The 13,575-nt window shown below is 39.9% G+C and overlaps 1 protein-coding gene across 3 annotated transcripts in view; it reads left to right on the plus strand.

The window, feature by feature from the left end:
• Positions 1-13,575, plus strand: part of DNAJC2 (DnaJ heat shock protein family (Hsp40) member C2) — a 35,114-nt gene that overhangs the window by 14,883 nt on the left and 6,656 nt on the right. For all 3 annotated transcript variants that reach the window (XM_021689581.2, XM_044919921.1, XM_044919920.1), the window contains exons 4-10: positions 5,783-5,881; positions 6,947-7,088; positions 8,432-8,512; positions 9,616-9,681; positions 10,152-10,243; positions 10,322-10,443; positions 10,986-11,135. In XM_021689581.2, the coding sequence (XP_021545256.1) occupies positions 5,783-5,881; positions 6,947-7,088; positions 8,432-8,512; positions 9,616-9,681; positions 10,152-10,243; positions 10,322-10,443; positions 10,986-11,135 (752 nt within the window). The remainder of the gene's footprint in view (positions 1-5,782; positions 5,882-6,946; positions 7,089-8,431; positions 8,513-9,615; positions 9,682-10,151; positions 10,244-10,321; positions 10,444-10,985; positions 11,136-13,575) is intronic.

Consider the following 13,575-nt stretch of genomic DNA (forward strand, 5'->3'; position numbering starts at 1 on the left):
GAAAATGACAACAGTATTCATCAAAAAAGCATTTTAGAAACAAATTCAGTAGGTAATCACTTTTTAAATTAAAGCTGAGGTATTAAAAAAATTGAGCTTTGCTGAGCAGGAATAGATCAGGAGGGAATTTGGGTGTCTCAGTTTTTTCATTGTAAAATTTAAAATGTGACTAGATAATCTCTAACATCCCTTCTAGTTCTAAAATTCTTTTTTTTTTTAAGATTTTTAAAAAAAATTTATTTGAGAGAGTGAGTGGGAGAGCATGAGCAGGGGGAGAGCAGAGAGAGAAAGAGAACAGACTCCCCGCTGAGCAGGGAGCCCGTTATGGGGCTCGATCCTGAGACTCCAGGATCATGACCTGAGCTGAAATCAAGAGTCAAGACATTTAACTGGCTGAGCCACCCAGGCGCCCCTCATTACGCTTATGTTTTAAAAAACCATTCTCTCTCTCTCTCTCTCTTTTTTTTTTTTGGCAAGTTTCCTCTCTGTACATCCCCCACAAGCATCACAAGCTATTTATTACTTAGTGTTACATGAGATAAAGGTTTTAAGCAGTATGTGATGTAAAACAAAAGAATGTCTTAAAACAGGTGATCATTTCCCTTAACCTTGTAACTTCTGTTTATAATCTTTTTGGCAAATGTAAAGTGCTCAGTTATTAATACAGAGAAGGATGCTTCAAGAGTGATCAGTAAGATTCTTTAAAAACAATTTTCCTTGCCTGAAGTGTTTGCTACAAGGACCTTAGCTCAATTATTTTGGCACTGTGCCTCGTTAACTCTTACTCATTTGCTTGGAATTACCTCCTGTCTTCCATTCACCTAAACCAAATTCACCTATCTTTCAAAGTCGTTTTTACTTCTGATGGACTGTTTTTCATAGTGGTTATACCAATTTACAATCCTACCGGGGTGCCTGGGTGACTCTGCCTTTGGCTCAAGTCATGATCCCAGAGACCTGGGATCGAGCCCCACATCACACTCCGTGATCAGCAGGGAGCCTGCTTCTCTCCCACTGCTCGTACTTTTTCTCTCTCAAATAAATAAGTCTTAAAAAATAATTTACAATCCTCGCAACAGTGCATGAAGGTTCCCTTTTCTCTGCATTCTCACCAAAGCTTAGTTCTTGTCTTTTTGGTAATAGCCGTTCTGATATCTCGTTGTGGTTTTGAATTGCATTTCCCTGATGATCAGTGATACTGAGCATCATTTCATGTGTCTGTTGGCCATCTGTATGTCCTCTTAGAAAAATGTCTAGTCAAATTCTCTGCCCATTTTTTTAATAGGATTATTTGGGGGTTTTTTGGTGTTCATTTCTAGGAGCTCTTTATGTTTTGGATATTAACCCCTTATCAGATGTATCATTTGCAAATATCTTCTCCCATTCAGTCGGTTGCCTTTTAAGGCCATTATGTTTCCATTTTTATTTGTGTCAAAGTATTTTTTTATTATTATGTTAATCACCATACATTACATCATGGTATTTTTTTTTTAATTTCCTCTGTGATTTCCTCTTTGACCCATTGTTTAGTAGCATGTTGTTTAGCCTCCACAGGTTTGTTTTTTTCCTGTGTTTTTCCTATATGATTTCTAGTTTCATACCATTGTGGGTATAATAGATGCTTGCTATAATTTCTGTGTTCTTAAATTTACTGAGACTTGTTTTATGACCTAACATGTGATCTATCCTGGAGAATGTTCCATATGCACTTGAGAAGAATGTGTATTCTGCCATGGTTGGATGGAGTGTTCTGTTTGTTAAGTATATCTGGTCTAATATGTTGTCAAAGCCAGTGTCCCCTTACTAATTTTCTGTTTGGATAATTTGTCCATTGATGTAAGTGGGGTATTAAAGGCCCCTATGATTATTGTGTATTACTGTCAATTTCTTTTTATAACCATTTTTTTTATATATGTTTAGGTGCTTCTCTGTTGGGTTGTATAGGTATTTACAATTGTTATAGCCTCTCGTTGGATTGATTTCTTTATTAAGTGATGCCTTGTTTTGTCTCTACAGTTTTTGTTTTAAAGTTGATTTTGTCTGACATAGTATAGCTACCCCAATTTTTTTTTCTGCTTCCACTTGCATGGAATATTTTTTTCAATCCCTTCACTTTCAGTCTGTATATGTCTTTAAGCTGAAGTGAGTCTCTTGTGGGCAGCATATAGATGGGCCTTGTTTTTAAAGATTATTTATTTGAGAGAGAAAGAGAAAGCACAGAAGAGGGAGAAACAGACTCCCCCCACTGAGCAAAGAGCCTGATGTGGGGCTCGATCCCAGGACCCCGAGATCATGACCTGAGCCAACGGCAGAAGTTTAACCAACTGAGCCACCCAGGCACCCCAGTGGATCTTGTTGTTTTATCCATTCAGTTACCGTGTGTCTTTTTTGTTTTTTGTTTTTTTTCCGTGTCTTTTTTGAAGCATTTAGACCATTTACATTTTAAGCAGTTATTAATAGATATGTACTTATTGCCGTTTTGCCAATTGCTTCCTGGGTTTGGTTTGGTTTTGGGGTGTTTTTTTGTTGTTTTGGTTTTTTGGGGGGGTTTGTGTATTTTAGAGCTCTTGTCTGTTTCTTTATTCTCATGATGTCTTTCCTCATGATATGACTTTCTTTAAAGTTAGGCTTAGACTCCTTTATTTATTTTTGGTATCTATTACAGGTTTTTTATTTGTAGTTACCATGAGGTTCATATTATAACGTCCCACGTGTATAATAGCAGTCTATATTAAAGTTGATGGTTGCTTAAGGTCAAGCACATTTTAAAAGCACTATATTACTCCCCCATGTTTTATGTATATAGTGTCATATTTTACATCTTTTTATTTTGTGTATCTGTTGACTGATTTTTGTAGATAACAATTGATTTTACTACTTTCATCTTTTTCCCTTCATACTGGCTTTATTGGTGATCTATCTTCACTGTATGTTTGCTTTTACCAATGAAGTTTTCCTTTCACCATTTTCTTCTAGTTATGCCTATTCTTTTCACTTAAAGAATTCTCTTTAACAGGGGCGCCTGGGTGGCTCAGTCGTTAAGCGTCTGCCTTCGGCTCAGGTCATGATCCCAGGGTTCTGGGATCGAGCCCCACATCGGGCTCCCTGCTTGGTGGGAAGCCTGCTTCTCCCTCTCCCACTCCCCCTGCTTGTGTTCCCTCTCTCGCTGTGTCTCTCTCTCTCAAATAAATACATAAAATCTTCAAAAAAAAAATTCTCTTTTAACATTTCTTGTAAGGCTAGTTTAGTGGTGATGGACTCCTTCAACTTTTGTCTTGCAAACTCTTTATCTCTCCTTTCATTCTGAATGATAACCTTGCTCAGTACAGTATTCTTGGTTGTAGGTTTTTTCCCAGCACTTTGAATATATCATGCTACTCCCTTTTTTAAAATAATTTTTTAAAGATTTTTTATTTATTGACAGAGATATAGCAGGAGAGGGAACACAAGCAGAGGGAGTGGGAGAGGGAGAAGCAGGCTTCCCGTGGAACAGGGAGCCTGATGCGCGGCTCGATCCCAGGACCCTGGGATCATGACCTGAGCCGAAGGCAGACGCTTAATGACTGACCCACCCAGGCGCCCCACGCTACTCCCTCTGACCTCAAAGTTTCTGCTGAAAAATCGTCCTTATCGAGTTCCCCTTTTATGTAACTTTCCTTTATCTCTTGCTGTTTTTAAGATTCTCTGTTTATCTTTAATTTTTACCATTTTAATTATGCATTGGGGTAGACCTTCTGGGTTTCATTCTTCCTTTGTGGGGCTCCCTTTGTGTTCTAAAGCTGGATATCTATTTCATTACAGGTTGAGGAAGTTTTCGGCCATTATTTCTTCAAATAAGTTTTCTGCCCCTAACTCTGTCCTTCTGTGACCCCTATAATGCAGATGTTCTCTTATACTTGATGTTGCAGAGGTTTTTTTAAAGATTTATATTTATTTCTCAGAATGAGAGAGAGAGTATAAGCAGGGGGAGGCAAAGGCAGAGGGAGAAGTAGGCTCCCCGCCAAGCAGGGAGCCCGACGTGGGGCTCGATCCCAGGACCCTGTGATCATGACCTGAGCCGAAGGCAGAAGCTTAACCGACTGAGACACCTAGGCATCCTACAGAGCCTCATTTTATTAAATTCTTTTTTTCTTTTTGCTGTTCAGCTTGGTTGCTTTCCATTACCCTGTCCTCCTCATCGCTGATCCATTCTTCTGCATCCTCTCATCTGGTCTTGATTCCCTCTAGTTTGTTTTTCAGATTTTCTGTCTTTGTTGAAGTACTCATTGAATCATCCACTCTTCTCTCCAGTCCAGTGAACATCTTTATGACCATTACTTTGGGCCTTTAATCAGGTTGAATGCTTATTTCCATTTTCTTTAGTAGCTCTTTTTTCTTGGGTTTTGTTTCGATCTTTCATTTGGATCATATTCCTGTCTCCTCAGTTTGCATGACTGTACGTCTGTGTATTAGGTAAGTCAGCTACCTCTCTTGTTCTTGAAAGTAGTGGCCTTGTGTAAAGGTGTCCCGTGGTGCCCAGTAGTGCATTGCCCCCCACCGGTCATCAGGCCCAGGCCCTCCAGAAATATTTTGTGTGGGGGCTGCATACACTCTCCTGGTATAGACTGGTCCAGGACTACTATGGGTACAGTGGTAGGCCTGGCTTGCCGCCAGCACAGCTGGTTCAGAGGTCAGGCTACAAGTGTTGCAGGTGTGCTGGTGGATGAGGCTGCCCCCTCCCCTCTGTCCACAGTTGGTTTGGAGAGGCCCTGGTTCTGACTGGGGCTCCCTACCAGGTGTGGTGGGATGGGAGCCATTTGGGATGGGCACCTTTGGGTGGGGGGAGCTCTACAGGGGACCATGGGGCGGGGCAAGTAGTGTTAGCAAGGTAGATGGAGAGTGTCACGACTGGCTTCCACCAGCATCAGGGCAGTAAGGCTGAAGGAGGGCAAGGAAAATGGCACCTGCGTGCATATTTCTTTCTGGAGAAAGTTCCTGCAGATCCCTGCCCCTCTGGCACATGTCCTATAATTAGTAAATCTCTGTCACATATAACCCACATGCTTTTCAAATTGCTCCCTCTGTGCTGGGTCTCAGAATGAGTGCTACAGTGCACTGGCCCTTTAAAATTTTAGCAGAGGGGCGCCTGGGTGGCTCAGTCGTTAGGCATCTGCCTTCGCTCAGGTCATGATCCCAGGGTTCTGGGATCGAGCATTGGGCTCCCTGCTCCGCGGGAAGCCTGCTTCTCCCTCTCCCTCTCCCACTCCCCCTGCTTGTGTTCCCTATCTCGCTGTGTCTCTGTCAAATAAATAAATCTTTAAAAAAAAAAGTAAAATTTTAGCAGAGTCTCAGTATAGCCTTCCAACTCCTGGAGTGAAGCCCTACTCGTTTTCAAAGCTAGATGTTATGGGGGCTCCTCTTCTCTGTGTGAAACTCCAGGGCAAGGGTGCTCAGTAGGGGCTTGATCCCCCACTCCTCAGGGAGGACCCCTGCATCTGTGATATCCTTCCTTCAACTCCAGTGGGTTGCCACACTGGGGATCTGGTTCCAGACTACATCTCTTCCTCTCTTCCCCTGTCAGTGTGGCTTTTTCTTTACATCTTTAGCTGTGGAAAAGCTGTTCTGTTGGTCTTCAGGTCCTTTTCAGAGTGAGTTGCACTCTATGTAGTTGCAGTCCTGAAGGGTTCGTGGGAGGAGAGGAGCTCAGGATCCTCCTACGCCGCCGTCTTCCCAAGCTCCTCATTTTTATTTTTAGTTTTGATGCATAAAGTGACAAACTGTCTAAATCTGGCTTGTTTTGTAGATAAAGCAATGGTTTTAAAACATCACCCAGACAAACGGAAAGCAGCTGGTGAGCCAATAAAAGAAGGAGATAATGATTACTTCACTTGCATAACTAAAGGTAAGAAAATACTCTAGAGTCAGGAATTTCTAAAAGTGATGATTATTTATTAAGTTCTGGGGTTGGATTTCTAGTGTATATTCTGTAGTTAATTTAACTATACCATGACATTTCAAAACACTTTCAGTTACATCTGGTTGTTTCTGATAATCTGCCCCAGAGCCTCACTACAACAAAGTGAGGTTCTCCCGACCAGCATCCTCAGCAGTACCTGGCAGCTGATCAGGATGCAGAAGCTTGGGCCCCACCCCAGATCTACTGACACAATCTGCATCTTAATGAGATCATCAGGTGATTCTTAGGAGAAGCTCATCCTAGAGTTAATTCATCATAAATGTTACGTCTAACGAGGATACGAAATTCTCCATTTCAGATACTTCGTGGGACTAACTTGTTCCTCAGATGTTTTGCTAATTTAAATCCAAAAATTGATTATATCCTGCTATGGACCCCAAGACAGTTTATTGCTCTTTACATAGCCATGTCTTCATTAAGCAAATTAATATAGGTTGTTGCCATTTCTAAATGTGTCCTTAAATGTGATTCTACTCCCAACACGGGGCTTGAACGCACAACCCTGAGGTTAAGACCTGAGCTGAGCTAAGAGTCGGATGCTTTAACCGAATAAGCCACCCAGGTGCCCCTGATTGTGCATTTTGATGCTAAATTTTTAAAATCGTGTACACACCTTTCAGACTTACTCTTTTTGGTCCATTCTTACACAGTGCTCAAGATGGTAAAGATTCTTTGATTTTTTACAGCCTTGGAATGTAATGGTTAATTTTCTCTTTCTTTTTCCTCGGAGTCATGCATTCTTAAGGGTTGAGTATTTAACCATTTTGTTTTGTTATATGCCTTCCAGAAGAGACTCTGAAGGAAGTTGTGAGGTGAGATTATATCCCAGTAGTGCTGGAGGTGTCATTACCCAGATTCAGTCTCTTCCTGCCCATAAGCACACACAGTTTTTAAATATGAAAAATAATTTTTTTTAAAGGAAGGGGATTTTTTTCTCACAGGAAGAAAATGTAGAGTCATGGTAATGTGACCTTACCGTTTTTTCCTCAGCTTATGAAATGTTATCTGATCCAGTGAAAAGACGGGCATTCAACAGTGTAGATCCTACTTTTGATAACTCCGTTCCTTCTAAAAGTGAAGCAAAAGACTATTTCTTCGAAGTGTTTTCCCCAGTGTTTGAAAGGAATTCTAGGTGAGTTAAAGGATCCCCTTGTGATTATAATGCTGTGTCAGCTTGCTGCATGTGCATCCAGGCGTCTGCATCTTTCCTGTGATACGAGTTTTTGCTCTCTTCCTCCTCCTCCTCTCCAGAATTGAGCCCCTCTGGTGAACGTACTGCTCTTAATTTATTTTGCTCTCTGCACAGAAGTTCTGCCTTTCCATGGCGAGATTCCTTTACACCTCATAGGATGTTTTTCTTTTAGATTTCCTTTGTGGGAAAGAACAATAGCTGACTTTATGTAGTGTGATATTGTTATATAGGTGATGGTAATTTCCCGTTCTTGTGCTTCCCCTTTACTAATGTGCTTGTACTCTATTTGGCCCCTTCTCATTTGATAAAGCTTTTGTTCTTTCTGAACTGTTTCTTGGAGCATTTCGTTATCATAAGGTTCTCTGACAAAAGATGATACAACTTTAATGTTAGTGTATACATAGTTTATTTCATTAGTCAGTTTTTAAATGGGTATATCAATATTCTGCATTTTTTGGTTGCATCTGCGTTGGTTCCATCTGCGTTAGAGCACAGCTTGGCTGCACATGGCGTCACCTGGAGAGCTTGCAGAACTCCTGATGGCTGTGTTCCACCTGGAGAGATTGTGATTTAATTGTGATTTCAATTTAATGCATTTGGAATGTCTGTCGGGCATTTAAATACTCCCAGGTGATTCTAATGTGCAGTCAGGTTTGAGACCCACTTTTTTGGTTTAGTGCGGCTTAATATTTTCTCCGCCCACTCTCCTCAGTTTTGTTTTGTAATAGTGTTGAAGGTGGTAAAAACTAAATAGTGTAATATCTTTTGTTGTGGAACAGTTTCATAGAGTAGAAAACATGGGTGAGTAACAAGCTCAGGATCCTTGCAGAGATGATGGGTGAGGTGCTGAACCGAGAAGTCTTACTCTTTGGGGGATGGTCATGGTGCTGAGCCGGTGGGAATCATCTCTCTGTATTAACATTTTTAAAAAACCTGGGCCTGCAGGTTGCTTCTGTACCGCCTGTTTAGAGGCCGGAGGAAGCGTGCCTGGGAGGGGGCTAGCGCCTGTTCTTCCTAGCCAGTGTGGCAGCTCCTCATTTATGGAGCCGAAGACAACCTGGTGATGAGAACACTGTTTCATTGTTTCCTCCCCAACCCTGTGTACCCTTGTCCTCTCTCATGGCACCTGCATTGTTCAGTACCCCACTGCTGATCTTCCAGCTCCATCTCTTAGTCATAGCGAAGGGAGATTATAGGGGATTAGTAAAAATTGTTTTTTTAATAAATTAGCTTGTTGACCTTTATACAAAATTTTGAATTAAATTTTTCTTTTAATATTTCAGATGGTCAAATAAAAAAAATGTGCCTAAACTTGGTGATATGAATTCGTCATTTGAAGATGTAGATGCATTTTATTCTTTCTGGTAAGTGCCTACACTCTTTCTATGATGCTGTCATTTTTTAAAAGGATAATTATTGGGCGCCTGGGTGGCTCAGTCGTTAAGCGTCTGCCTTCGGCTCAGGGTCCTGGGATGGAGGCCCACATCACGGGCTCCCTGCTCGGCGAGGAGCCAGCTTCTCCCTCTCCCACTCCCCCTGCTTGTGTTCCCTCTCTCGCTATCTCTGTCTCTGTCAAATAAATAAAATCTTTAAAAAAAAAGGGGGTAATTATTCAATAAATACTTGCTCGTTCATAAATTAATTGAAGGATAGGAGAATCACAGAACCTTTCCCGAACAAAAAAGCACTCTTTTCAGAAATAATCATAAAGGTTTTCACATAATGCTGTATTATCTCCTATGTGATGTTTAGGCTTTGATGATTTTTTAATCTGTTTTCTAATCAGATCTCGAGATGTCAAGCATACTGTAGTGGTAAAAAATGAAAATTAAGGAGCCATTTGATTTCAGTAAAAAATACATTTTCATTTGTCTTGCTGATGAAAATACTTGAATACATGAGGAAGGCAGTGCTTCTTTGTCTCTGTAACTGATTCACTAATGTTTAATAAACACAATATTCCTGGCCAATTCATAATTACATGTGCTGTATTTTCTCATTAAGTATCTGGTAAATGAAAACCTAAGATTAATGAGAAACAAAAATGACCAAATTTAGCTCTACCAGTTGTAGTTGCTTTTTCCCTTCAGACGGTACAAATCAGAGATGTAGTAACCCGTTTGTGGGATACCTTTAGACTTGACAGACTAGGACAGGTGAAAGTAGGAAGAGCTTTAACAAGTCCCAGGCAAGAGAAAAAGCTAATGGAGATGGTAGGGAGGAGTGATTTTAATTTAGGGGTGATGAATGTACTTTTAGATTTTCATACCACATACAGGGTCATTTAAAAAAGAGGAGGAAGAAGATGGCTTGAGCATAGTGTTAGTTCCACCAGTGAGGGGTGGGGATCTACTAAGACAAACTCATCCACTTGCCATTAATGTTTCTTAGAATTATGTGCATCTAACTTAAAAAAGGAAGATTTTTTTCATTTGTTTTGGCTTAACTTTGTTTTTATCTATATTAGGTATAATTTTGATTCTTGGAGAGAATTTTCTTACTTAGACGAAGAAGAAAAAGAAAAAGCAGAATGGTATGTATGTAAGTCACTAATAAAGGACGATAGTTATTTGGTTCCTTGTTGTGATGTATATATATACTACATATATTTTCTCAAATAGTTTTCTTTGTGTATCCTTTTTTGAGTTTTTTAGTAGTAGTTTGAGATCCCATCTCACAAGTTAAACTAGATGAGGCCAAATCAATAGTTAATGGTATGCTTAAGAAATTGCCAAGAAATATAATTGTCACAAAAGCTCAATTCAGCAAATTATTTTTCTTCTGTTTGCTTAACTGGTTTTAGTTTTCCCCGTGTGTTGGGAAATACTTTTGATATGAGTATTCCCCAAAAAATCAACCAAAATTAAGTAGAATCACCCTTTAACTAATGTTAATAGTGACATGGCATTTTAATCTTCTCAGACATTATTTATATATAAACATATTACATTTTCCAGTGATACCATCTATAATCAATAGTTTGCAATATTTTCTGTTTTATAGTCGTGATGAGAGGAGATGGATTGAAAAGCAGAACAGAGCAACAAGGGCACAAAGAAAAAAAGAAGAAATGAACAGAATAAGAACATTAGTTGGTAAGCCTAATTGATATATTTTAAAAGGTTCTTTAAATATTGAAAGTTGAAAAAGGTAACTTTTTTTTTCTGGTATAGACAATGCATATAGCTGTGATCCAAGAATAAAAAAATTTAAGGAAGAAGAAAAAGCCAAGAAAGAAGCAGAAAAGAAAGCAAAAGCAGAAGCAAAACGGAAGGAGCAAGAAGCTAAAGAAAAAGTAAGATGATGAAGCTGGGCTTTAAGTGTTCATAAAATCTTTAATCCTCAGATATATTTAGAAAGCTATAATTTTGAGGGGCATCTGGGTGGCTCAGTCGGTTAAACATCCCAATCTTGATCCCAGGGTCATGAGTTCACGCCCTGTGTTGGACTCTATGCTGGGCATGGAGCCTACTTTATACAAACAAAACAAAACAACTATAATCTTGAAGTAGAGAATTAGGTGCTACATGAATAAATCTTGATAAGTTGACACCATTGATAATTACAGGCATACTCCTTGAAGGAAATTTTTATTAAGCAAAAACATGTCATTTATATTCCTTTAATACTATACTTATTTCTAATGTGCCTATTTTACATTTCTAATAAATGTAGAACTGTACCAGTGCTTTTCTCAGTTCAGCCTTCAGTCTTCAATAAGTTGACATGTCACCTTTTTTCCTAATTTATTTAAAAGTTGAGTTTTTTGAATAAGATTATAGACAGTTAGAAATCCTAATTTTCTTATTAAAATGATTTTATTTTCCATTATTAAAGCAAAGACAAGCTGAATTAGAAGCTGCTCGGTTAGCTAAAGAGAAAGAAGAGGAGGAAGTTAGACAACAAGCATTATTGGCAAAGAAGGAAAAAGATATCCAGAAAAAAGCCATTAAGAAGGAAAGGCAAAAACTTCGAAACTCATGCAAGGTACGTCAGACTGTGTGATTGAACCAACACTAGGTAACAAATCCAATTGCTGATTAAACTTAAGAATATTTCCTTTCTTATACTATGCAAATGTAATTAAACGGTTACATACATTTTATCTCATTTAAACATCTTAAATGCTTTTAAATTCACTTTTTAAAAATTTCACATGTGCATATTTCAGTATTCAGCTGTAGTAATTGGGTTTTTTTGACATAAACATTACGTAATTTTCAAACCTAAAAAAAAAAACGTTGCTCAGTATTCTAATAGTCCGTATTAGATTAGGTGTAAAATCAGCATTTATCTTAGAAGACGTTCTTTTAGAAGTTAAACTTGGGTTCTTTTTAAAGATCTGAAAGGTTTCATTTTTATCGAAACGGATATCATTTGGGGGAGTACTGGTAGTTTGCATTCAGATAGTTTTCACCAAAAAAGATTGACCAAAAAATCCCAGAAGTATTCAAATGTAGTTTTGTCCAAGAGCTGTTCTTAACATTTGAAGCTGGTAGAGTCAGGGACCAGTATTGTTCCTTATCAAATAGCACTGAATGAATAAATTAATGAACTGCCAAGCTGTAGGGAGAGATTGCTATACAGTATTGTGTACTATACCGTTGAGTTAAATCCCGCAAGTATGTAAATGCTTTCTATGTGCGGAAACATTCTCTTCCATGTCACTGTCCAGAGACCCTGGGTATTGGATATTTATTTTCATATATGCCATCCTGAATCTTCAGTTACTATAATGAAATTGAAATTAACTTGCCCCCTCATCAGGCTTTGAAAGAGGTTTAACCAGAATACAAGCACAGGTAGTCACTTCAGGCTTTTGGTCAGCGAGAGGAAATAAAATAGGAAAAAACGAAGTGTTTTCCTCAGATTTCACCCAAAAATTGTTTTGAGAAGGATGCATTGTATCATAGTGGTGAAGAGTTCGGGCTGAGAGCAAGCTGCCTGGGTTTGAAGTCATTCTCCATTAGACACTTACTGTCTATGGGCCCTCAGGAGGTTACTTCAGCCTCTTTGTGCCCCAGTTTCCGCACCTACACAGTAGCTGAAATAGTAGAATTATGAAGTTTAAATGAGATCATTCACATGCAGTACTTAGCACATTTGGCATGTAATGAGAAATCCGCAAAAACTTTAAAAGGCCAGGGGCGCCTGGGTGGCTCAGTAGTTAAGCGTCTGCCTTCGGCTCAGGTCATGATCTCGGGGTCCTGGGATCGAGCCCCGCATCGGGCTCCCTGCTCGGCGGGAAGCCTGCTTCTCCCTCTCCCACTCCCCCTGCTTGTGTTCCCTCTCTCGCTCTCTCTCTCTCTGTCAAATAGATAAAATCTTTAAAAAAAAAAAAAAAACTTTCAAAGGCCAATTAGAAAATAGAAAGCTTGAATAGTTCTTAGAGATGAAGCATAAATAAGGGTAGACGTTCTGGCATTAGGTAACTGTTTTATTGCTCTTTTCCAGGGTGAGTTCATTTATCAGATACCTAGTGAGCACTTACTATGTGCCAAGCAGTTATAATTGATGTAGATATAATGATGATATGGTCCTTGCCTTCCAGAAATCTGGTTAATGGTGGAGAATTACAAGTAAACACTTTTTTTTTTTTTTAAGATTTTTTTAATTTATTTTTTGACAGAGAGAGAGAGTGAGAGAGGGAACACAAGAAGGGGGAGTGGGAGAGGGAGAAGCAGGCCTCCCGCTGAGCGGGGAGCCTGATGCAGGGCTCGATCCCAGGACCCCGGGATCACGACCCGAGCCGAAGGCGGCAGACACCTAACGACTGAGCCACCCAGGCGCCCCACAAGTAAACACTTTTAAGATGAGTACTAGGAAGAGAAAGTACCAGAAAGGTAGTCAAGGAAGGCTTTCTGGATCTGGTAGGATTTAACCAGGAGAAGCAGTGTATGCATGAGATCAGAGATGCACGGAAAGAAGGCCGAGATCCAGGAAGCGTGGTTTAACGAACCAGAGGCAGCCGAAGACGTAAGGAGCCGGGTCTTGAAGGGCGTTAATATATCTTGCTCGTTCGTATCTGCTACTGAGTTGGTTGGTTTCGGTCAGGATGCTGAGAGAAGCCCAGAGGCAGAGACAGTTGGGAGTCTTTTGCCATAATCCAGGTGAGAGAGGGTGGGAATAGAAAAGGTGGAGGAAATGAACCAGTATTTGGGAGGTAGGGTAGGCCGCTGCCTGTGCGGCCCTGACTGTGTGCTGGAGGTGGTTAGTAAGGGAGGATTTGCCTGTGTCCTGGTTTCCTGCATGGAGCACTGCGTGGATGATGGTGTAATTCAGTGAAATAGAAAACAAAGAAGGAAAAAGCTGAAAGGAAATGCTCAGTTCAGTTCACTGCCATTTCCACCTGCTCCAGTTGACTTCAGTTTAGGGCTTGTTGAGCACACTGAGATGCTCAGCTGGAAATTCTGAGTGAGTGGTTGGC

This window comes from Neomonachus schauinslandi, chromosome 12, assembly GCF_002201575.2.
Source record: "Neomonachus schauinslandi chromosome 12, ASM220157v2, whole genome shotgun sequence".
Classification (NCBI taxonomy): Eukaryota; Metazoa; Chordata; class Mammalia; order Carnivora; family Phocidae; genus Neomonachus; species Neomonachus schauinslandi.